At 39.2% G+C, this 23,816-nt stretch overlaps 1 protein-coding gene across 1 annotated transcript; it reads right to left on the reverse strand.

The window, feature by feature from the left end:
• Positions 1–17,805: 17,805 nt before the first annotated feature.
• Positions 17,806–23,511, reverse strand: LOC122042269 (protein HGH1 homolog). The gene is made up of 8 exons (XM_042602286.1): positions 23,388–23,511; positions 22,979–23,305; positions 22,525–22,606; positions 21,881–22,029; positions 20,813–20,926; positions 19,477–19,608; positions 18,920–19,033; positions 17,806–18,031 (listed from the first exon to the last, which is right to left on the reverse strand). Exons 1-8 carry the CDS (start codon positions 23,439–23,441, stop codon positions 18,002–18,004), a joined length of 1,002 nt encoding a protein of 333 aa, XP_042458220.1. The 5' UTR covers positions 23,442–23,511; the 3' UTR covers positions 17,806–18,001.
• Between the last annotated feature and the right edge of the window lie 305 nt (positions 23,512–23,816).

Here is a 23,816-nt window from a genome sequence, read left to right on the forward strand (position 1 = left end):
TAGGCAAGAACACTAAGGTCAATAACTATAAGCCTAGAAATAAAAATGTTCAAGGATTAAATAGAAAACCTAAATCTAGGGATTTATGGGAAGAAAATCAAGTCTTGAGGTCAAGACTTGATAAAATGGAAAAGACCCTAAAAAGGATGGAAAATATCCTAAAATGGCAAAATGAGCAAAACCTAGGTTTAGGAGTACTACAAGGGTCATCCAAGGGCCATAGAGGTTTGGGATACAAACCTAAAATCAAAAAGGATGTACCTACTTACCATAGGGTTCCATATAGCTATAGAACCAACCCTAAGTCTAGAGGTCAAGTCAATAATACAAGGGAAGTTATCCCTAGAAGTATCTTTGCAACGACAAACGTGACTAAGACCTCTAAGAAGGCTAAGAAAGTCACTAACAAGGTCACAAGGGAAGCAATCCCTAGGGTTGACTTAGAAAAAGTGACCAAGGCTTCTAAGAAGTCAAACAAGGTCACTAGAAAGGTATCTAGGGAAGTTATCCCTAGTGAATACCTAGAGCATCCAAGGAGCACCAATAGGTTTTGGGTTCCTAGGAGCATCTTCTCTACCCCATAGATGGGTTAGAGAGTGTCAACTCTAAGAAGAAGGGTAGTAAACCCAACTTTGAAGAAATTGACACTCAAGGAGCATTTTCAAGGTTATTATCAACTTTTGAAAATGAAATGGATTTATGATTTACTCCTTGAAAGAGTAAAATGTGCCAAATTTGAGAAGTTTTGGTTTTATTTTAAAATGACACATATTGAAAAATCATAAGACCTACCAAGTTGGGATTTTGGTATGTTCTTAGGAAATTAAAGGCAATTTGAGCCTTAATTTAAAGTGCTACTCTTGTGGAAAAATGAAATATGCCAACATTTGAGAAATAAGCTTAATTTCAATTGGCATAAATTAATCAAGAGAATTAGAAATGCCCATTTAGGCTTTGGCACTCTCTTGAAGCACTTTGGGCAATCTAGGGTTTAAGTTTTAGGATTAGCTAAGATTAAGGATACTTAAATAGGTAATCTAGGTATTTTATTTATGCTAGACTTTGCCATGATTGTTTGCCCATTATATGCCATGACATCATGTTTTATTTTTGCACTCATGCCTTATCATGAAAATACAAAAATACCATGTCATGCCATACATACATCATGTAGTTATAAGAAAATTTTCTTTTGAAAATTATTTCTTTTTGATGTATGCCATAAAATTATCATGCATTATGATTATTTCCTTAAAATTAAGGGCAAATGACATTTATCAACAAGCCAACAAGTGACATCCTAGGTGGATGTTCAATATCCACAAAATGCCTAGATAGATATGCATGATCCCTAGATTAGGACAAAACCAAATTTTACATCTCACAAAGACCTATAAGATGACTTGTATGTGTTTTGTGCACAATAGATACAAGTGAGATGTTAGGATGATGAACAAAACTCAACATGTTGATTTAGTGTATTTCTTTGAGTTTTAAGTTCATCAAAACGCATAGTTATGTGTTTTCCCATCATTGGGAAAGCTAATGTACAAGTCATGTGCATTAAGCCCAAGGAACATGGTGGGATATTGGTTTTGAAAATCATTTTAAAATGCTTTTGGCAAACCTTGATGAAGATTATCTTTTGATAGTAATCATCATTGAATAGTTGAGCACAAACTAGAAGAAAACACTAAAGTTTTTGCAAGTTCTCTAGTTTGTGTCAATCTTGGAAAATATGAAGTATTTTCTTATAAAATTATTTTTCCATTATAATATATGCCCTAAATAATGTCTACACAAATTTTCACAATTTTTGGATTTTTGTAGATTTTTCTAGGGGTTTCTGAAGTTGACTGAAATGGAATTTCAGCAACTATCAGAACTCCAATCGATCACCCGATCGATTGGAGTGCCTCAATCGATCGGGCGATCGATTGGGAAGGCTATTCTTGCGAGCAGAAGCTCGCTGGATCGATCAGTCGATCGATCCAGACTGTCTGAATCGATCAGTGGATCGATTCAAAGCAGTTCAATCGATTGGGACCCAACTCCAATCGATTGAGGAAGCTGATTTTGGCTGGGAAAGCCTGATTTCAGCATTCCAAACTAGGTTCAGTTGATGTAACCATTCCTAACCCCTTAAAATATATTTGTATACATAAAAAGGGTATTTTCATGTTGAAAACAAGGAAGGATTGGCTAAGGAAGACTAAGTAGAAGTTAGGTTGAGGTTTGTATCAAATTTTGAACATTTGAACTTCAAAACTTCTAAATTTGGGTTTCCTAAAGGTTTAGAGATTCCAAGTCATTGTTGGTGCAATGACAAAAGTTACCACCATCTCTTTAGGGGGAGGGACTCTTAAAGACATGAAAACTATTTTTCATGAACCTTGGAAGGTGGTTAACCTTCTTTTCAGAACATGCTCAAGGTTGAGCATTTGAACTTTAATGGGGACTGGATATCCTCATTGTTCAAGTGGTTCAAGTGGGTTAAGTTAACAATGCTCGGAGATGGGCATTTGACTACATTAATGGGAAAATGTATGGTTAAGGATAGTGAAGGGTATGGGACCTTCATTATCGTGTTGATCATAACGAGTGAAGTTGTGAACAACGATGAGCGACTCTTCAGGGGGAGAGTTTTCAACAAGTGAATTTGTTGATGTGTGCCCAAAGGTGGGGTTGATGTGTGCCAATAAGGGGAGAATGAAGGGTTTAAGTTAGGACTTCATTACCTAGAGGGAGTTTGCCCTCTTAGGAGGAGAATGAAAGGTTTAACTTATGCTTTCATTACCTAGTGGCATGAAGGAGGTTGAGGCTATGAGATTAGCCTAACTTAAAGGTGGTATTGTCAAACATCAAAAAGAGGGAGATTGTTGGTGCAATATCCCTCAGGTCAAGGTTGACCTGGTTGACCAAGCTTGAGTCTTGGTTTGGGTTTCGATGTTTGACAATGCAGTTGTGCATTTGGGGAGATTGTTTGGTGTAATTCCCCTCTGATCAGGGTCTGATCAGGTTGGTTGAAGAAGAGTCAAGTAGGTCAAGGTTGACCGGATACTTGACTGGGAAGTCCTAACTGGGATGTTAGGCAAGAATGAAAATCCTAGTGAGTGAAGCTAGGTGAAAGTCCTGGTGAGTGAAGCCAGGCAGAAGAGGAGTCCTAGTGAGTGAAGCTAGGCAGAATGGAAGTCCTGCTGAGTGAAGCCAGGCACGGGAGAAATCCAGATGGGTCAAGGTTGACCAGACATTTGGTGAAAGTCCAAGTAGGTCAAGGGAGTAACCGGATACTTGGCAAGATGAAGAAAAGTCCAAGTAGGTCAAGGGAGTGACCAGATACTTGGCAAGATGAAGAAAAGTCCAAGTGGGTCAAATGGATTGACCGGACACTTGGTGAGGGAGTCCTAGCAGGTCAAGGGTGACCGGATGCTAGGCATGATGTTCCAACAGGTCAAGGATTGACCGGATGTTGGTTTGGGGGCTTTGGGACTTGGTTTTGGGCAAAAACCAATAGCTGGATCGATCAACCGATCGATTGGCTGGAGCCCAATCGATCAGTCGATCGATTGGGGTGTCCCCGCGAGAAGCCTTCATCCCAATCGATCAGTGGATCGATTGGGAGGCAGCCGTGAGCGCACAGAAGCCTGCTGGATCGATCAGTGGATCGATCCAGAGGTCCCAATCGATCAATGGATCGATTGGGAGCTGCGACTTCGCGCGATAAGCCCTGGATCGATCAGCCGATCGATCCAGGCAAATTCCAAGAGCACAGAGGCGCTCTGGATCGATCAGTGGATCGATCCAAAGCCTCCCCGATCGATTGGAAGCATTCCAATCGATCGGGATCTGACCGTTGGCGTCGTTAAAGGCCGCAGGTGTTCATTTCCTTCAAAACAACTTCACCGATACATCTCCGATCCTTACAGCATCTCCACAGCAACTCTTTAAGGTTCAGATCGCCAGTTCTTGAAGGATCTTGGAGAGACATCCAAGTCAAGAGGCGAGAACACAACAAGAAGAAAAGCTAGGGTTAGGGTTTTCATTGCTTATCTTGTAAGATATTTCTTGTATCTGTTTTCCCTTTGCTTTCTTCTTGTAGAGAGAGATTGTAGGGCTTCTCCGCCTTTGGTAGTTACCATAAAAGAGGGTTATTCATAGTGGAGGGTGCGTGCGTGTGTGGATCCTTGGGCTAGTCACCTCTTGTGAGGTGGATACCAAGTAAAATCCATTTGTTAGCGTTGTATGCTTTTGTTTCTTGTATTTCCGCTGCAAATCTCTGAAAAATGAGCAATGCCCACGACAAGCACACGAAGAGCTATTCACCCCCCCCTCTAGCTACTTTTCGATCCCAACAGTACGAGGCTTCTCCGCCTGAAGGAGTTTTTAGTGAGCTTAATCTTCCTTGGATTAACAACCACATCGGTTGTAACCAAGTAAATCCTCGTGCCTCGCTTTTTCTTTATGCTTTTAATTTATCAGCTTACTTTATATATACAAGTGTTAGCTTAAAGAGTTCGAGAAGGGTTATTTTGTTTTACAAGATATCCAACAACCCCCCTTCCAGCCGGCCCAACGGTCCAACAACTTCTCCACCACCAACGGTAAATATATATCCACCGGTGGATTTAAAGTATTTTGTATAAGATATCCAATTTGCATTACAATAGTCTTCTAGTACCGCTGGATATCTCGTATAATGTAATTCATACTCTAAGGTATACCTTAAATATTTAAGAACCTTTATTAATGTCTTCCAATGGTCATCATTTGGATTACTTGTAAATCTACTTAATTTGTTGACCGCATAGGCAATATTCGGACATGTGCAGTTAGTGATATACATAAAATTATCAATTATCCTCAAATATTTCAATTGGTATATAGGTTAACCATGATTCTCAGCCAAGTGCAAGCTTAAGTCCATCAGTGTTTTTACAAGGGAAAGATCATATATATTAAATTTTCTTAGTACTGTCTCAATATAATGAGACCCTTCTCAAACTTATAACTTAAACACTTGCATAAAGTTGAAAGCAATAAACTAAAAGAAGAAGCTCACAGACTTGACTTAGTTATAACTGAGGAGGTTGTTAATCCAAGGAATGAATCGTACACTAAAAAGATCTCCTTCAGGCGAAGAAGCCTCTTACAGCAGTGAAAGCGCAAAAAGAGAAGCTAAACTAGAAATGGAAGCTCACAAGTGTTGTATTGCTAATTCTTGTTCTATTGAAAAGCTTCTGGACCAATGTTGTATTTATAACTTTGGTCGGGGCGCCTGGAGGGTTCTAGGCGCCTGGAAGGGGATAAAATTTTATCCCCTTCGCAACGGATCGCGATCAAACGCGATTCAATCAAAATCAGATTTCGAGCGCCCGAATTGGGTCCGGGAGCTCGGAATGGGTCCGAGCGCCTGGACCACTGGTCCGGGCCCTCTGCTCCGGTGCTACTCGCCTCGGTCCGGGTTTTTCGCTCTAGCTCCGCTCGCTTGGGTGATTTCAGCCAACCGAAATAAGGCTCACCCGAATCCAATTTCGGCCTTCTCAAGCCATCTTCCGTTCCGCCTTCTCGTCCCTCGAAAAAGCCGCGCACTTCCTTCTCATCCGCCTGTGTAGTCTTCTGCAGCACCTTGTCCCTCGGACTCACCGAGCCCGTCGGCTCTCTCCCGTGTTGTCCTTCTCGCTAGTTGTGTCTTTTGCTCGACTCCCTGTGCTCCTAAGCTCTTGCACACTTAGACACAAGGTTAAAACACCATAAGACCTAACTTAACTTTATTGATCATATCAAAACAACCTTGGGGTTCCAACACTTCCATCTTAGTCAAACACTCCCACACTTTCAGATATTTATAAGAAGGCTTATGACCCTTCCATAACTCATAAGGAGTTTTATCTTTCCTTTTTTGAGGGACTTTATTGAGAATACAGTTTACCGATAAAATAGCTTCCCCCTATAAATTTTGGGGTAAGCCTGAACCTATCAACATAGCATTCATCATTTCCTTAAAAGTTTGGTTTTTACACTCGGCAATCTCATTTAATTGAGGAGAGTAAGGACCTATCGTTTGATGAATAATGTCAAATTTTTCACAAAATTTATCAAATGGACCATCATATTCTCCTCATAGATCACTTCGAATTCTTTTAATTCGTTGACCAATTTGATTCTGAACTTCATTCTTATAGTTTTTGAATGCTTCTAAGACTTCATCTTTGCCTTTCAATAGATACACATAACAGTATCTAATGTAATCATCAATGAAAATAACAAAGTACCTTTTGCCTCCTCTAGTTTGCACGAATTTTAAGTCACATATGTCATTGTGAATTAATTCTAGAGGGGTCGTGCTTCTTTCCATTGAATGGAGAGACAACTTTGTTATTTTAGCTTTAACACATATTTCATATTTATGTATTGGATTAACATTAAATGTTAGCAATAAATTTAAATTCATAAGTCGTTGCTGTTAGGATCTTCGGATGTGGCTAGAGAGGGGGGGGTGAATAGCCGGCCCCAAATTCTCGTTTCTTCCTACAATTTGAGTTAGCGCAGCGAAAATAAAAGATAGAAACGAAACGGAAGAATATCAAACCTCAAACGCGACGATGTAACGAGGTTCGGAGATGATACTCCTACTCCTCGGCGTGTCCGTAAGGTGGACGAATCCTATCAATCCGTCGGTGGATGAGACCCCGGAAAACCGGCTAATAAAAACTCCTTCTGGGTGGAGAAACCTCGCCACAATCTCTCTTGCAACAGCAAGATCAGTGTACAAGAAATACAGCAAGAAGTCAAGAACAATATGAACGTAAAAACACTAGTTTGCTTGCCTTCTCGTCGACTGTTGATGAAGCAGCAACTTCACGGATGCCAACCACAGCAGCAACTGTTGTTGGAGACACAACCGAGGGAAGCTCACACGAAGCTTCAGCAATAGAGAGCTCAACAAAGCTCAGATCGCAAGGAGGAAGAAGAAGAAGAAGAAGTTCTGTAGAGGCCCTCCACCTCGTTATATAACTTCAACCTGCGAAGAAGAAGACAGAAATCTAGCCGTTGTGTCTCAACGGCTAGGCCTGGACCGATCAGCCCATAGCCTGATCGGTCCAGGACATCCCTGATCGGTCTGTGGACCGATCAGGCCCTAGTCTGATTGGTCCCCAGACCGATCCCAACTCTTCACAGTGAGGGGTTGTCGATTCCTGATCGGTCTGTGGACCGATCAGGTCATAGGTGGATCGGTCCACAGACCAATCCCCCTATTGATCCCCTGTTGTCTCGCTTCTTACTGATCGGTCACCAGACCCAGATAACCCACAGAAAGCTACTGTGTGGTTACTGATCGGTCACGAGACCGATCAGATAACTAAGGTATCACTGGATCGGTCGACAGACCGATCCAAACAGCCAAAGTATCACTGGATCGGTCAACAGACCGATCCAATACCTCTGTTGGTTTTAGAGCTTCCCAGCCCTAAACCCTAACGTCTTCTTGGTCCAGAGAACGAGCTACCGAGCCCTCTCTGACCTAATCCGGAGAACGAGCTACCGAGCCCTCTCCGACTTCCACGTCCGGTCCAGAGAACGAGCTACCGAGCCCTCTCTGACCTAGTCCGGAGAACGAGCTACCGAGCCCTCTCCGACTTCCACGTTCGGTCCAGAGAACGAGCTACCGAGCCCTCTCTGACCTCCCATGCCAAACTTCCATACTTGGACTTTTCCCGTGCCAAGCTCCCTGCTTGGACTTTTCCGTGCCAAGTCTCCATACTTGGACTTTTCCCGTGCCAAGCTCCCTTCTTGAACTTTCCCCGTGCCAAGCTCCCTGCTTGGACTTTCCCCGTGCCAAGCTCCCTGCTTGGACTTTTCCCGTGTCAGGTCAACTCAAGTCGGGTCAACCAGGTCAACCTTGACCAAAGGTTGCACTCACAATCCCCCAAGTTCCTATTCTTGTCAAACATCAAAGTATAACTTCTCCATTCTTGTCAAACATCAAAATATACCTCGAGTCAGGTCAACTCGAGTCGGGTCACCCAGGTCAACCTTGACCTAAGGTTGCACCAATAATCTCCCCCTTTTTTATGTTTGACAAAAACCTTAATCAAGTTAGGTTAACCTGATAACCTAACTTAGGTTTTCCAATAGTTCTCCAATGTTTTCCTCGAACATTCTCCCCAAACTCCAATGTTCTTCCTTGAACATTCTCTAGACATTCTCCCCCTTTTTGACACACATCAAAAAGGAGTGAATCAAGGTCAAGAGTTTCTTCCTAATGAAAGTCTCATACCTTTCATTGAAACACTTAATTTCCCCCTTGATACTAAGATCAACAATCAACTCAGTGATAATCCCATATCACTCATCCTCAGAAATCTTGACGAGTAAAAACTCCCCCTAAAAGTCAACTCCCCCTTGACCAATAGGTAAAACTCCCCCTAAAGGTCAACTCCTCCTTGACCATTGCACCAACAATGTCTTGGAGAGTTTCAACCCTTTAGAAATCTAAAACACAACTTCCATAGCTGAAATTTCAGACAACAGTCGAAAATCAGCAATTTGGCACGCTCTGATCGGTCACCAGACCGATCAGGACTTCACTGGATCGGTCACCAGACCGATCCACACTGCCCTGGATCGGTCCAGTGACCGATCCACACTGCCCTGGACCGATCAGATTCTTCTCTGATCGGTCCACGATTCTCTGATAAGAATTTCTGATTTTTCTCCCGAAATTCAGAAACCCCTAAAAAATTACAGAAAATTCCAAAAATTGTAAAGTTTTGAGGATACATTCCTCATAACGTATATTATCATGGAAAAATAGTTTTCTAAGAAAATAACTTCCATTTTTAAATCTTGATACAAAGTTCGAAAGACTTTGAAATAGCTCAAGGTTAATCCATCTTTGTATCAACTTGCTCAATGATGAATGCTATCACTAGAAAAGCTTCATCAAGGTTTTTCAAATCAATTTTGAAATGATCTTAAACCATTCAATTTAGGACCACAATCTTAGGACTAAATGTACATGACTTGTACACAAGTTTTCCCTATGATCCTCAAATTCAAATTAGGCTCATCTAGGTACAAGAACTATGCACCTTGATCCTAACTCATAATCCTAATATCTCACACACATCTAAGGTGTATCAAACACATCCAAATCAATTTTGATGTGAGATATGGGTTTAGGTCATCTTAAGCTAAGTTCTCATGCATTTTCTAAACAACAATTTGATCTCCATATCAAATTGTGTTTCTATCCTTAAATCAAATTATTTGATCATAAATGCAAGAGATGATGACATGGTATAAAATAATATCATAAGTGGAAACATGTACCAATGTCATGATGTCATGTCATCAAGTATGAAACTTAAATAAGGCATGACATATCACTAACCTAAGTATTATCATGACATTTCAAATGATAATAAAATAAATATGATGTCATGACATGGCATATGACAAACAATGTATGGCAATTAACATATAAAGGTATAGAAAATACCTAATTCTAGCCTTAGTTGTCATTTTTGATAATTTTGATCATTTTACCATAAATTCTATATTCCTAAGTGTAATAGACCTAAAATCATATACTCAAGATTCTTAGATCACTATGTGCCAATTAGATTGATCCTAGGAAACTCCTCAAATATGGTTGGCACATCCTAATCACCTTAGGAATATTTATATTTTTTTTTCAATTTCATTTTCAAGGCTTGATTACACCTTGAAAATTCTTAAAATGCCACATTTTGCCATGAGTAGGTTAACTACCTATCCAATTAAGGTTGGCACACCCTAATCCATCTAGCGTGAAGGAATCACGCTCCTAGGAACCCAATACCTATTTGAGCTCATTGGGTTCACTAAATATTCACTAGGGATGACTTCCCTAGCAACCCTCCTAATGACCCTCCTAGGCTTTAAAGCCTTGGTCATTTGGGACTCATCAAGATCAACTCTAGGGGTGACTCCCCTTGTGACCTTGGTGATGGTCTTCTTAGCCCTAGGTCTTGTTCCATAATCGAATGGAACATTATGATAAGCGGGCTTGACCACTTGAGACTTAGGTTTGTGACCCAAACCTCTCATGTCCTTGGGCTTTGATTTTTGACCCTTAGACCCTAGAGTTGACTTCTCCAAATTCTTAAGAGCCTTTTCTAAAGTGTCAAGTCTTGACCTCAAGACTTGATTTTCCTTCTTTAATACCTCAAGCTTTAATTTTCCATTTTTCTTTGAGGTATTCCTAGGCTTATGTCTAGTTGTTTTGGGATTCCTATCTAGGTTTTCCTTAACCTTAGATGAGTTAACTCTAGGGTTGGCATTTCTAGCATTGTCCTTATCTAGGCTAACATGTTTGGCACCTAAGGACAAGTATCGGTTTCTATAGTTATCATGCTTATCACTATTGACAATTGCAATAACACTACTAGCATGTGTCTTATTGGAATTGTAAGAATGTGCCTTAAAGGATACCTTAGGGTTTGCCTTAGCTCCCCCTATAGATGTGCTTGATCTCTTGTCCTTGTGAGGTTGCCTCCCCCTTGGACATTGGCTCCTATAATGTCCCCTTTGCTTGCATTGGAAGCACACCACGTGCTCCTTGCCCTTGCGTATCGGGACTCCGGCTTCCTTGACTTTTGGTGCCGGTGGAGTCTTCCTAATCCTCTTTGGACATTTACTTTTGTAATGCCCATATTCCCTACACTCAAAGCACATTATATGTAATTTACTTGAAATTAAGTTGCTTGAGTTACCTAGGGTTGAGGATGGATATAAGCTCTCTCCTTCATCCCTTCCGGAGGTAGAGGCTTCTTCTTCTTGCTCCAATCTTGAAGAAGAACTCTCCTCCTCTTCTTCCTTAGATGTTGAGTAGCCCTCAACTTCTAATTCCATACCTCCATGATGTGAGCTACTTGGCTCACTTGACTCCTCTTCATGACTTGAATTGGAGCTCTCCTCATGGAACTTAGCCAAGTTGTTCCACAACTCCTTGGCATTGTTGTATCCACCTATCTTACACAAGATATCATTAGGTAATGAAAATTCAAAGATTTTCGTTACCTCGTCGTTGATTATGGATTGGTGGATTTGTTCCTTCGTCCACTTCTTCTTCTCAAGAGGTTCTCCTTCTTTATCCATCGGAGAAATAAAACCTACTTGTACACAATTCCAATATACTAGGTTAGTCATAAGAAAATACTTCATTCTTACCTTCCAATACGCGAAGTCGTCGCGATCGTAGAAGGGTGGAATCGTGATGTCTTCTCCAAGTTGATCCATTCTCTAGCTCGTGCTCCCCCGGGTGTTAATCCGACGAAGAGCGACCTTGCTCTGATACCACTTGTTAGGATCTTCGGATGCGGCTAGAGAGGGGGGGGGTGTGAATAGCCGACCCCAAATTCTCGTTTCTTCCTACAATTTGAGTTAGCGCAGCGGAAATAAAAGATAGAAACGAAACGGAAGAATATCAAACCTCAAACGCGACGATGTAACGAGGTTCGGAGATGATACTCCTACTCCTCGGCGTGTCCGTAAGGTGGATGAATCCTATCAATCCGTCGGTGGATGAGACCCCGGAAAACCGGCTAATAAAAACTCCTTCTGGGTGGAGAAACCTCGCCACAATCTCTCTTGCAACAACAAGATCAGTGTACAAGAAATACAGCAAGAAGCCAAGAACAATATGAATGTAAAAACACTAGTTTGCTTTCCTTCTCGTCGACTGTTGATGAAGCAGCAACTTCACGGATGCCAACCACAGCAGCAACTGTTGTTGGAGACCCAGCCGAGGGAAGCTCACACGAAGTTTCAGCAGTAGAGAGCTCAACAAAGCTCAGATCGCAAGGAGGAAGAAGAAGAAGAAGAAGTTCTGTAGAGGCCCTCCACCTCGTTATATAACTTCAACCTGCGAAGAAGAAGACAGAAATCTAGTCGTTGTGTCTCAACGGCTAGGCCTGGACCGATCAGCCCATAGCCTGATCGGTCCAGGACATCCCTGATCGGTCTGTGGACCGATCAGGCCCTAGTCTGATCGGCCCCCAGGCCGATCCCAACTCTTCACAGTGAGGGGTTGCCGATTCCTGATCGGTCTGTGGACCGATCAGGCCATAGGTGGATCGGTCCACAGACCGATCCCCCTATTGTTCTCTTCTTACTGATCGGTCACCGGACCGATCAGATAATCCACAGAGAGCTACTGTATGGTTACTGATCGGTCACGAGACCGATCAGATAACTAAGGTATCACTGGACCGATCCAGACAGCCAAAGTATCACTGGATCGGTCAACAGACCGATCCAATGCCTCTGTTGGTTTTAGAGCTTCCCAGCCCTAAACCCTAACGTCTTCTTGGTCCAGAGAACGAGCTACCGAGCCCTCTCTGACCTAGTCCGGAGAACGAGCTACCGAGCCCTCTCCGACTTCCACGTCCGGTCCAGAGAACGAGCTACCGAGCCCTCTCTGACCTAATCCGGAGAACGAGCTACCGAGCCCTCTCCGACTTCCACGTCCGGTCCAGAGAACGAGCTACCGAGCCCTCTCTGACCTAGTCCGGAGAACGAGCTACCGAGCCCTCTCCGACTTCCACGTCCGGTCCAGAGAACGAGCTACCGAGCCCTCTCTGACCTCCCATGCCAAACTTCCATACTTGGACTTTTCCCGTGCCAAGCTCCCTGCTTGGACTTTTCCGTGCCAAGTCTCCATACTTGGACTTTTCCCGTGCCAAGCTCCCTGCTTGAACTTTCCCTGTGCCAAGCTCCTTGCTTGGACTTTTCCGTGCCAAGTCTCCATACTTGGACTTTTCCCGTGTCAGGTCAACTCAAGTCGGGTCAACCAGGTCAACCTTGACCAAAGGTTGCACCCACAATCCCCCAAGTTCCTATTCTTGTCAAACATCAAAGTATAACTTCTCCATTCTTGTCAAACATCAAAATATACCTCGAGTCAGGTCAACTCGAGTCTGGTCACCCAGGTCAACCTTGACCTAAGGTTGCACCAACAGTTGCAAAGTGTTATAATTTACATATCCAAGTCTAACACGCCATAAATTGGAACACTCAACCAAATAAACAAAATTTATAATTTTATTGTCCTTGAATTCACAGTGAACAACCTTTATATTCATTTTGAATAAACCATTCTTCACGAACTCTCTGCCTATGAATTGACCATTTTTTGTCAATACATATTTATTTAACTCAAACACTAGCCTGAATCCAGCTTTGATAAGAGCAGATCCTATCACTAAATTCTTAAGAATGTCGGGAACATGACGCACATCAAGTGTCACTTCTTTGCCTGATGTCATCTCTAGTACCACCTTGCCAAGACCAACAATATTTGAAGTTGCAGAATTACCTATGATTAATTTTCACCCATTAATAGGGGTATAAGTTGAAAACTGGACCTTGTTAGAGCAAATGTGTCGTATGGCACTAGTACCGACCCACCACTGTCTTGGATTATCCATCAAGTTGGTTTTAAATACAATGAATTCTAACATATCTATTGGCACTGATTTATCTTTAGTCATGTGCACTTGAGTAACTTTTTTTGGACGTCGGCAGTCTTTGGCCTTGTGATTCGGGTTGCCACAATTGTGGCATGTTCCTTGAAACTTCTTGGCCCTCCCCGGCTCTGTCCGTCGAGATACTTTCTTTTCTTGCCAGTGTTTGGTTCCAGCAGATTTGCCTTTGTAAATATAAGTATTTTTATTGATTCTGATTGCTTGCAATTGTCTTCTTCAATCCGTAGTCTTACAATCAGATCCTCAAGTCTCATCTCCTTTTGCTTGTACTTTAGATAATTTTTGAATTCCCTCTATGAAGGTGGAAGTTTCTCAATTATCACGGCAACTTGAAAGGACTTATTTATTGTCATGCCCTCGACATGCAGATTATGTAGGATCAATTGTAACTCTTGGACTTGAGTTGTCATAGTTTTGGAATCGACATCTTTTAATTTGTACTTCCTTTCGAGAGATTCCCATAACTCCTTTGCAGTTGGCATTGGACTATACACGTTGTATAACGTGTTGTCCAAGCCATTGAGGACATAATTTTGACATAAAAAGTCATTATGCTGCCAAACATCATATGTCGTCCTCTTTCCTTTATCAGTCTCGCCTTAAGATATGGAGGCGGTATCTTCACATAAGAACCTCGTAAGGTTCAACGTAGTTAGATAAAACAACATTTTTTGCCATCACCTCTTGAAATCAGTACCCATAAACTTCTCTAGTTTTTCGCTAAGTGCCGGTGGAATAGGAGCCGTTGATGATGAATTCATCAAGATTGCACAGAAAATTCATCTTAAAATTATTGGGATTTGGTGGTGATGCAATATAAGCGTGGGCAGAATGATGGTATAACACCTCTTTGGCGAAGTCGAGATTAGAGTTAGACTATCTCTATAAGATGAATTTGCCCCGCACATGGTGCTCACTGAACACGGCAATAGTCTCCCAATATATAACGACTTTATCTTGCGACCTCCGAACCGAAAAAGCTTCTCGAACTCTCCAAACGCAAGTATGAAATACAATATTCCTTGGAGCTTGGCAGAAATCCTTACGCAAGTTTCCTTCTTCCTTGTCTGATTTGTAACAGAACTCTTGCTGCTGCAACTCCCAAATTCTCAGTTTCTAACACAAGCTGATCATTGTCCTTTTGCTCCAGAATTCGAATAATGCTGCCAACATCAATTAGGAAGCCTCTAGGATGGAGTCAATCCCTGCATTTCAGAAATTCAAAAGAACAGGTTCAGAATTCATACCAAAGAATTCCAGAAATGAAACCGATTTCTGAATTCTAGTTTTTTTCTAGACTTAAGTTTCAGAACTTGGAATATAAGGTAATTTCAGCTTGACTCATGAAGAATTCAGCTTATCAAGGAATCTCATTGAGCACTTAAATATTAAAAGATCGATTCTAGTTGCTGCTGTTCAGAAACAAAATTCAGAATTGGCACTAAACAGTTATTTTTTAATCTGTTTCCTGCCGATTCAGTCTTGGAATTCATTGGCACATGATATTCATTCTCTGCATAACTTGAGAAATTCATTCCCATAGCATGGGTGAAAAACCAATTCAACTTACAACAATACCTCGTTAAATTGGAACTCATATAAGCCCTCTTTAAACTCATGCCAACTGCTGATTTTTTTTTCTTCTTTTCCTGCACTGCAGTTCATCTGAGCAATTTCAGATTTATTGGCTCATTCTAAACTTTATTTATTTGGTAGCAGCTATCTGAATTGCTTATATCAACCTTCGAACTTGCACAGAACCAATTGAAGATGGAGATTTTGATCCCCCAATAGTTGGAGTGACTCCTGCATTTAACCAAGAATTCCAAACAAAAATTCAGCTGACCATTTCAAAATTCTGATCCAAAGAAGCAGCTCTTTGAAATTCAGGTTCTTAACACTCTGAATTCTGAATCATCGGAGACTTGGAAGAAAAAGAATACCACTTGTTACTGAGTAAACAAAAGCTTCAATTGAGTTTTTCACTGATCAAGGAGCTGAGATTTAAGGAAGTTTAGGCTCGAGTTGTGACGAGTTTTTTCCGTTTAGCTTCTGTAGTTTTTTTTTCCACACCCCCCAAATTTTTTTTCCTTCTCTTGAGTTCACTGATCAGAATGTTCATTGTATACACTCTTTAGTTTCATATTTCTTCTTGAAATGCTTAAAGCTTACTTTGTTGTTCAGATGCAGGAATTTCTGACTAAAGACTTGCTTCCTTAAATCAAGTTTAAGGATGCAACATCCAGTGAACTATTGGGTTTGTCATTGATCAGAATGTAATATCCTGATTCTGAGATTCTGATTAAATATGACTTAAAAAGATTAGATGATACTATCCATATCACCAAGGTGCATCTTCCTTTTCGGAAGCTTAAATTTAAGAATTTCAAAATTAAGCGTACTTGGCTTGGAGAAATTTGAGAATGAGTGACCTCGGAAGCTTTCCAGGGTGCGTGCGAGTGAGGACAAAGCACGCTGAAAGGACCTCCGGTGGTCTGTGGAGCTAGTCGTCAACCCAATGAGTAATTCTAGTGGCGTTCCCCATTCGGTCCGGGTGGGGCCCGCCTGGGCCAGGCGTTACAGATGGTATTAGAGCGACTTTGCGACCGTGAGTGCGCCTGTGGCAGGAGCACCCAGGGCACCACTATGGCTTAAAAAAGTTAGATGGTACTATCCATATCACCAAGGTGCACCTTTTTCGGAAGCCCAAACTTAAGAACTTCAAAGTTAAGCGTGCTTAACTTGGAGAAATCTGAGGATGGATGATCTCCTGGGAAGTTTTTCAGGGTGCGTGCGAGTGAGGATAAAGCACGCTGAAAGGACCTCCGGTGGTTTGTAGAGCTAGTCGTTAACCCGATGGACAATTCTAGTGGCATTTCCGATTCGATCCGGATGGAACTTGGGACGCAATAGATTAGCTTCATACATGCCCAATGTACCACTATTCTTTATCATGCAGTGAACTACTTCACTTATTGCTTCCCAGCAGCCACACAAGTTCACTGAGATGTGCCAACCAATTAACCTTGCTTGCCTCCAAAGATCCAATAGACTAACTGCATTGTTGTTTGATATATAGAAATCCTTGAATTACAGATTGTTGTTTTTCTTCTTCTGTGATACAGGGTCAAAAGTACTTGGCAGTAAAAGCATTTTTCTGTTCCTTATACTTGTATGGATAAAGAAACAACCAACTCACAGCAATATTTTCTTCACAGGAAAAGCAGTAACATGCAGTAGCATGGATCCCTTCCCATGCACTTGCCAAATTGACAGTGAGGGGCCGCTAACATGGTGGTACCAGGCTTCGTATGTGCAGGTAAAATCATAATGCAATTTCAAACATCTAAATCCAGCATCAACCAACATAGTCCTTGGAGTTTAGTTCTTGCGCGCTAGCCGCTAGCCGCTAGCCGCGAGCCGCGAGCCGCGAGCCGCGAGCTGTGAGCCATGAGCGACTTTGCACAACCACCCCATTCGACAACTAACGACTTGATTGATTTTTGTTTTTTTTTCATCCGAGCTCCTTCTTGTGTTTCTCTTCCATTCCCTTTTGCGTCTCTCTTCTCTCCTAAGTAAAATATTTGTAAGACGGTTAAATATGTATTCCCTCTCTAGTATTTTCTATCTTTTATTTATCTATTTATCTTAACTTTTCTCTATGTGACTTCATCTCATATTCACTTTCCCTCTAATATTTTCATCTTTTATTTATCCAATCATCTTAATTCTTTATCTATGTGGCTTCATCCATATTCTCTCTCTCTAATATTTTCATCATTTATTTATCCATTAATTCTTTACCTATGTAACTTCCATCTCATATTCACTTTCTCTCTAATATCCATCTTTTATTTATCCATTCATCTTAATTCTTTATCCATGTGACTTCATCTCATATTCACTCTTTCTAATTTTTTATTTTTTTATTTATCCATTCATCTTACTTCTTTATCTATGTAACTTCATCTGATTACTCCAAAATTCACATTCCACTTTATATAATATAATTAAAAATAAAGTACCTTACATCACAAAAAAAGAATATTTAATTTCATCTTTCATTCAACCCTCCTATTTATATTTTATATAAAACATCTCTATTAATTTATCTATTTTTTCTAAAAATAATTATAAATATTTATAATTTTAATATTATCATTCCATATCTTAACAATTATTTTATTATATTTTTTTTACTTTCAGTATTGCTCACTAAAATTCGAACTTATTTAAACGGCATACACTACACTATAAAAACATGTGATCAATGAGATGGTTATAATTCTAAAAAATATTTAGAATTAGTGGAAAAATATATAGTGTATTTAAGATTTCAGTGCAGTAAACCTCCCGATTTATTCTACACAAATTGGAAAAAAAACTAGAAGGCAAATGGATCTACATTAGAACTTCTATGGAGTACAACTGATGGATGCCTGAAAAATTTCCTCTCCAATTTCTGCTTCTGCTTATTCTTCAGCTTCACCGTTATTTACCAACTGAAACCGCAAACAGAAAACATCGTTATAGAAAAATAACAAAAATAGTGTAGTAAAATATTATGTCAATTAATAGAAAAACAAAAAGGGGCAAATCAATAATCTCATTCCATGGATCAAACCACATAAAGCACAAAAGAAAAGAACACTGCATGGATATAGAACTATTTAGTACATTATAACAACAGCCTAAGATCGCTAGGTATGGTTAGCAGAAAATCTTATGAACAATCAAGGAGTTGATTGGCCTTCATTTCGACACCAAAAGTAGTAGAATACATAGAGATATCACCCGGCAATAATGTCTCTCTAGCGCACAACCCGTGATCTGTAAGTCCAATAACTCGGAGTTTCAGAGCTTGATTCTCTATAAAAGGGGAGAAGGTATGCACACATGAAATCCTAACCCTAGTTCTCTTCATCTTCCACCTTCTATTACTCTATTCCTTTGAGCATTCATGATGACTTAAGCATCGGAGAGGCCTCACCAAGATGACTCCCAGTGAGCCCTCTAACACATGCTACTCTATATAGAAAGTGTCGTCAGTGAGATCTGATGAAGTGACAATTTTGACCGTAACAGTTAGCATTTCTTTGAAAGACACACCATAATGACTATGCAAATTGTTATTATATATATATTGACAGAGCAAATCTAGAGATACCCAGACCTAAAACATTGTTCTGACACTAATGATCATGTGTGATAATTATGTTCAAGAAACTGTCTAGGGGAAAGGGACATGTTCATTTTGCAAAATAATAATTATCAGATTACTGAACACAGAGTGCCTAAGCCATTGTCATCTTTTATTTAAGTGATAAGATGATGTAAAATGATTTAGAAACAATATTTAGTAGTGGTTTGAATAAGAGAATTAAGAGTACCAGAGAGCCAATTAATTCATATGCTTCTATCACTTTTGGATCTTCTTCATCTTCGTAGCCAACTTGTAGTATTCGTGGCCCATTGACAGACCAAAGTGATCTCCTTCCAGCTTCCTGAAGAGAAACAAAATTGAATTATGAATACTCTGCCACAATTTTATCGTGATGTAAAAACAAAGTTGGACAAAAGTAAACTAGTGAATTGCTTTCTGCATATCCATTGCACAAGGTTTGCCCATGTGCAGTGATAGTTTATTCTTTGAATTTTGAACATTTCATAGCACTTCTAAGGATTGATTTTTTAATCTAATCATGCTTTGTCTTATAGTTTACTTAATAAGAGAACTTAAAAGAGTAAATGACTTTAAAATGGCATAACATAAGTGCACTGAGATAGTTTAAAGGTGTGCGAGTTTAAATGACTTTAAAATGGATTATCTATCATATGCCTCTTATCGTAGGCGGGTAAATCAAGGGAAATAAGTCAGATATTCATTGACAAAAAGAAGTACGTCACATGAAAGCATAGCTGTGAAAGTCATTATTAAAGGCCTTACTTGCAAAGAGATCAAGTAGATAGCTTCAAGTGCCTGTTTACGAATTTCTGGATCATCAACAGGTTCTCTCTCATGAGAAAGTGCATTTCCAAGTTCATGAGGCATTTTTGATGTATCTTGTTCACTGTAAACCTGAATTATAAAAAGAATCATAGATAATCAGTTAACATATCTGAGTAAGACCAAGAATCTATGCATAACCAATCCTAGGCTAGAGGTGCTATGGATGAATCGAATACAAAGATGAGCTAGTTAGAGATAAAGAGAAACCAAATTTAAATACGTGAAGTTAAAAAAAAAATGTGCTTCACTTGAGAAAGAATTGCAGTTAGAGCTGGCAATATAGGTCATGACGTAACATGCTGAGCAAAGCAAGAACAACAAAGGAAACCTGATAGTGATAACACATCATGAATACATGACCATTAATCAACCAAATTATTTTTAAAATTTTTGTTACTGTTAACATCTTGTAAATTGATTTTTAAAAAATAAGTAATTTAACATCATAAAGAGTTATTTCTAAAAAAATTAACTAGTTTAATATCACTTAATATGATTTTATATCAAAACAAAATGACAAGAACCTCGTGACACAACAAACACGACAATAATTGTCAACCATAGTTAGTAGTATAACTTCTAGATATTATCGAAAGCATATAAAACCATCAAATAATCAATACAGCAACAAAACATCTTAGTATCATATAATGGATTTTATTCCACTGCAATTTGATTTTCAAAGCAAGATTATATCACTAGTAGTAGTCTGATTTTTTGATATAGCAGGCATGTGAAGCAATCAAAATCAAACAATCAATATTAGAGTGTAAAAAGAAAGGAAAAAAGTATACAATAAAAAATAGGTTGAATGGAAGATCTTGAAAAAGGATAAGCATGGAACCATCTGATAGGACCATTCCAACAAGTCGATAGGTTCAGGACTCCTTACTGGAAAAAAAAAGATTTTTTAATAGGTTTTTTTTTAAAAAAAAATATTGACCTCATTTCATACACAGAAATTCCAGGTTTTTACATGGCTTAGTTTAGACAAAATTCGCTAAAGAGAGTTTGAATCTTCAAATATCTCAAGATCAGTTGTGCAGATTCATTTAATTAGGCCAGCATATTTGAGTGCCAGAAGAACAGGGCAAGGTCAAATTCACTAAAGCATGGGAACTGGTAACTCCATTTGACAAATAATAGCTTAAAAAGAACTTCTTAATGTAATAATGTTAAGAACAAATTAGAAAGATCAACATGAAAATAAAAGAACAAATGTTCAAGCTTCAATAAAATTTTTATATCATCATTATTCTATTTTAGTGCTCACCTTATTGCCAGCTACAGGCAGAAGCAGGGCAGGCCAAAGGAACTCTGCTATTGCTAGTAAATTATGTAATTGATTGTCAGCTTCAAAGCAACAATTACGAATAGTTCCCGAAACCTGTCCATTATTATATATTTATTTTTTATATTCTTCCATGAAGGAATAAATGAACAAAAACGATAGGGAAGCAATAAGGTATAGATCTGATATCAAGATTGACAGACTCATCTGAAACAACTGAACATGAATTAAAAAAGAAAGAATTCCATTTCTTATTTCACAGACATATATAGAGAACAGTTACACCAGTTTTCACTCATTAAGTCAGTTACTTAAAACCAGCACAATGGTTGTCTAAACATGAGCACCCAAATAACTCATAGACCTACATGTCACGGACTTACTGAAGCATAATCCATATCTCTACTGGTTGAAGCAAACACAACTCAACCTAGAAAGAAGTTCAATCAGTTAGTGTCCAGTAGAACATCAAAGACTCATGTTTTGTTAAATTAGTGTCATCAGTGTTCAGAATGTATACTGACATTTGTCTTTGTGATTCTGATCTTGCCAATACCAAAGCCATGTCAACTGACTTAAGAAGAAATTTATGCAAGTGAAAGTGCTAGCATAAGGAACTCTCACTCAACAAAATTTCAACAAGAATTTACAAAACTACAAACAAGTAGAAAAAAAACAGAAAAGTGGCATAAACATTCTAAGTGCCGAGAGAAAATCTAGGATCCTATGCATGGTTGTTTTTGTATTCGTATTTTCCATAAGTGTGTCGTTTTGCTTTTCTTTCCTTATTTCATGGTCACCGGGTTTCACATAATTGCCCTAACCTGACTGTAGGTGTTGCATAGGCATCAGAGAAAAATATTGTTTGATCATGACCAAGTTCATTTGACATATACAAAACCAATGTTCTATTTAAGAGCTTTTTGAATGCATATGGATCATGTATCTAGTTGTAGTTTATTAACAAAACATAGTAAGATCAATAAGAACAAAACATTGAGCCAAATAAGAAAAAGAAACATATGAAGTGCAATATAATCAACATTGTACCCCTTTCTTTCTCAGTGGATTTGTAGAATCAAATTGATGGATTGCCTGCTTAAGAAGACCTCTCTTAGGTTCCAAAAGAATTTGTCTTCCAGACTCCATCTTTGATATGTTTACAAGAATTGAAGCAACATGTTCAAAGATATCTTCTTCTGTAGAGACAGTAGAGACAGTGTAAAGCAGGGATCACTTTTGAATTTGTCATGCAAACAAGACATAGCAAAGCAATAATACAGCTTTAACTGGCGTGGCAACCAAAGACAAATTAACGAGACTATTAATAATGGAATTAGTTAAAGGCGAAACAACAACTTTGAAATCAGAAGGTGGCTTTGATTCCTGTAGGATTTAATTACATAATTTTTTCAATAGAATGTATACATTTCTGAATCCCATCTAAATGACCACTCACTTTTTACATTAAACCACAATAAAAGTCTGAGGTTTCCAAAACATCAACATAATAAGAACACAAGCAGCCAATAACAGAAATCAATAATACACGGAAAAATCACATATGCAGTCTGATGTATCTAACATTTACAAAAGAGATTGTTGATAAAGTAAATTTATCAGCATGATTAAACTACAAAAAAAAATATAGAAATATTCACTGCATATTAACAGAATATAAATTAACAAATTACCTTTTGATTCTTCAGAAGATGACCTACAGAATGATCGGACAAGCTTTGAGATATACAATCCCTCCATCTTATCGTCTCCAATCTGAGAAATTCAATATATTCGAACAAAGTTTTAGTGAATCAACTGATATACATATTAAACTACCGAAAATGATGCCTACAAGGTGTCATTTTTAGTCAACTGCATCTCTTCAATGCTAAGAATAAAAATACAAAATAGATTATATCACGACAATTAGATATACATGTAACGTGTGGCATGAATGCTCTTATGTTAAAGCATTAACGCTCCAATGATAAGAAAAACACTTCACAAGAAAATAAAATTCAACCTTGGCCAAGATTCATCAAACATATAATAACATGAATTACATAAAAAAAAAAAAATTTACAACCAAGTCATGAAGATAATTTTTATTATCCAAATAGAGAGGACGGTGAAATGACAACTAACCTGGAGGAGCGAATTGGCGCCTGCATCAACTTGGGTAAGATTGGCCAGGAGCATAACAAGGAGGTGAGAAACTTTACGATCCCCGCTCTTGTAGAGCTTGTTCATGGCTGTGGGGAGCGTCCCATGTGCAACGAGCTTCTCGGACAGCGCGGCATCCTGAGAGAGATTAATGAGGGCTTCGGCGGCAGGGGAAGCGAGCTCAGGGGGATCTTCGCAGAGGATTCGTACAAGAGGGGGAAGGGCAAGGTCTGCGTGAGCCGAAAGGGAGGCAAGACCGTCGTCGGAGCCGGTTAGCCCCCGGACGATGTCGACCGCCGCCTTCTTTACCTAGATATGCAAGGCTTCATATCACTGAACCAGAACAACACATAAACCAGAGATGTTCGGAGCAGGGGAGAGAGAGTCTTACTTGCAGAGAGGGCGACGAGAGAAACCCTAGGAGTTCTTCCAGCTCCGTCGCCATGGAGCGAGAGAGAAGACACAAACGCGCTGGGTTGCCCTACAAACAAACCTACCAAATTTTTAAAAATACCCTCGTTTTAAATTTTATTAAATCAAAAATTGATAATAACCGTCAATCCAAATTAATTCATGTTTTGAACGATTACAAAAATTCCCTACTCCAAAAGTAAGGGTACGTATCGTACGTGTATTTTCTATTTTTATTTTTTAAAAAAATATATATTTTTTTTAAAAAAAAGATGTTTAATTTATGTTTTTAGGATTTATTTTCTAAAAAAATAATTAACGTTTTTTAAAAAAATAAAAAATGACAAACAATCATTTTTTATTTTTTAGAAAACGTACATTTTTCAAAAAATAAAAATAAAAAATACAT

This window comes from Zingiber officinale, chromosome 2A (genome assembly GCF_018446385.1).
Source record: "Zingiber officinale cultivar Zhangliang chromosome 2A, Zo_v1.1, whole genome shotgun sequence".
In the NCBI taxonomy this organism is placed as follows: Eukaryota; Viridiplantae; Streptophyta; class Magnoliopsida; order Zingiberales; family Zingiberaceae; genus Zingiber; species Zingiber officinale.

Bases quoted from the DNA above. Each gene is read 5' to 3' on its own strand.
- LOC122042269 (XM_042602286.1), bottom strand. From the start codon at position 23,441: ATGGCGACGGAGCTGGAAGAACTCCTAGGGTTTCTCTCGTCGCCCTCT. The intron at 22,607-22,978 runs GTTAGTTGTCAT...TGAATTTCTCAG, and splicing joins GCGCCAATTCGCTCCTCCAG to ATTGGAGACGATAAGATGGA. The intron at 20,927-21,880 runs GTACAATGTTGA...AATAATGGACAG, and splicing joins ATCCACTGAGAAAGAAAGGG to GTTTCGGGAACTATTCGTAA.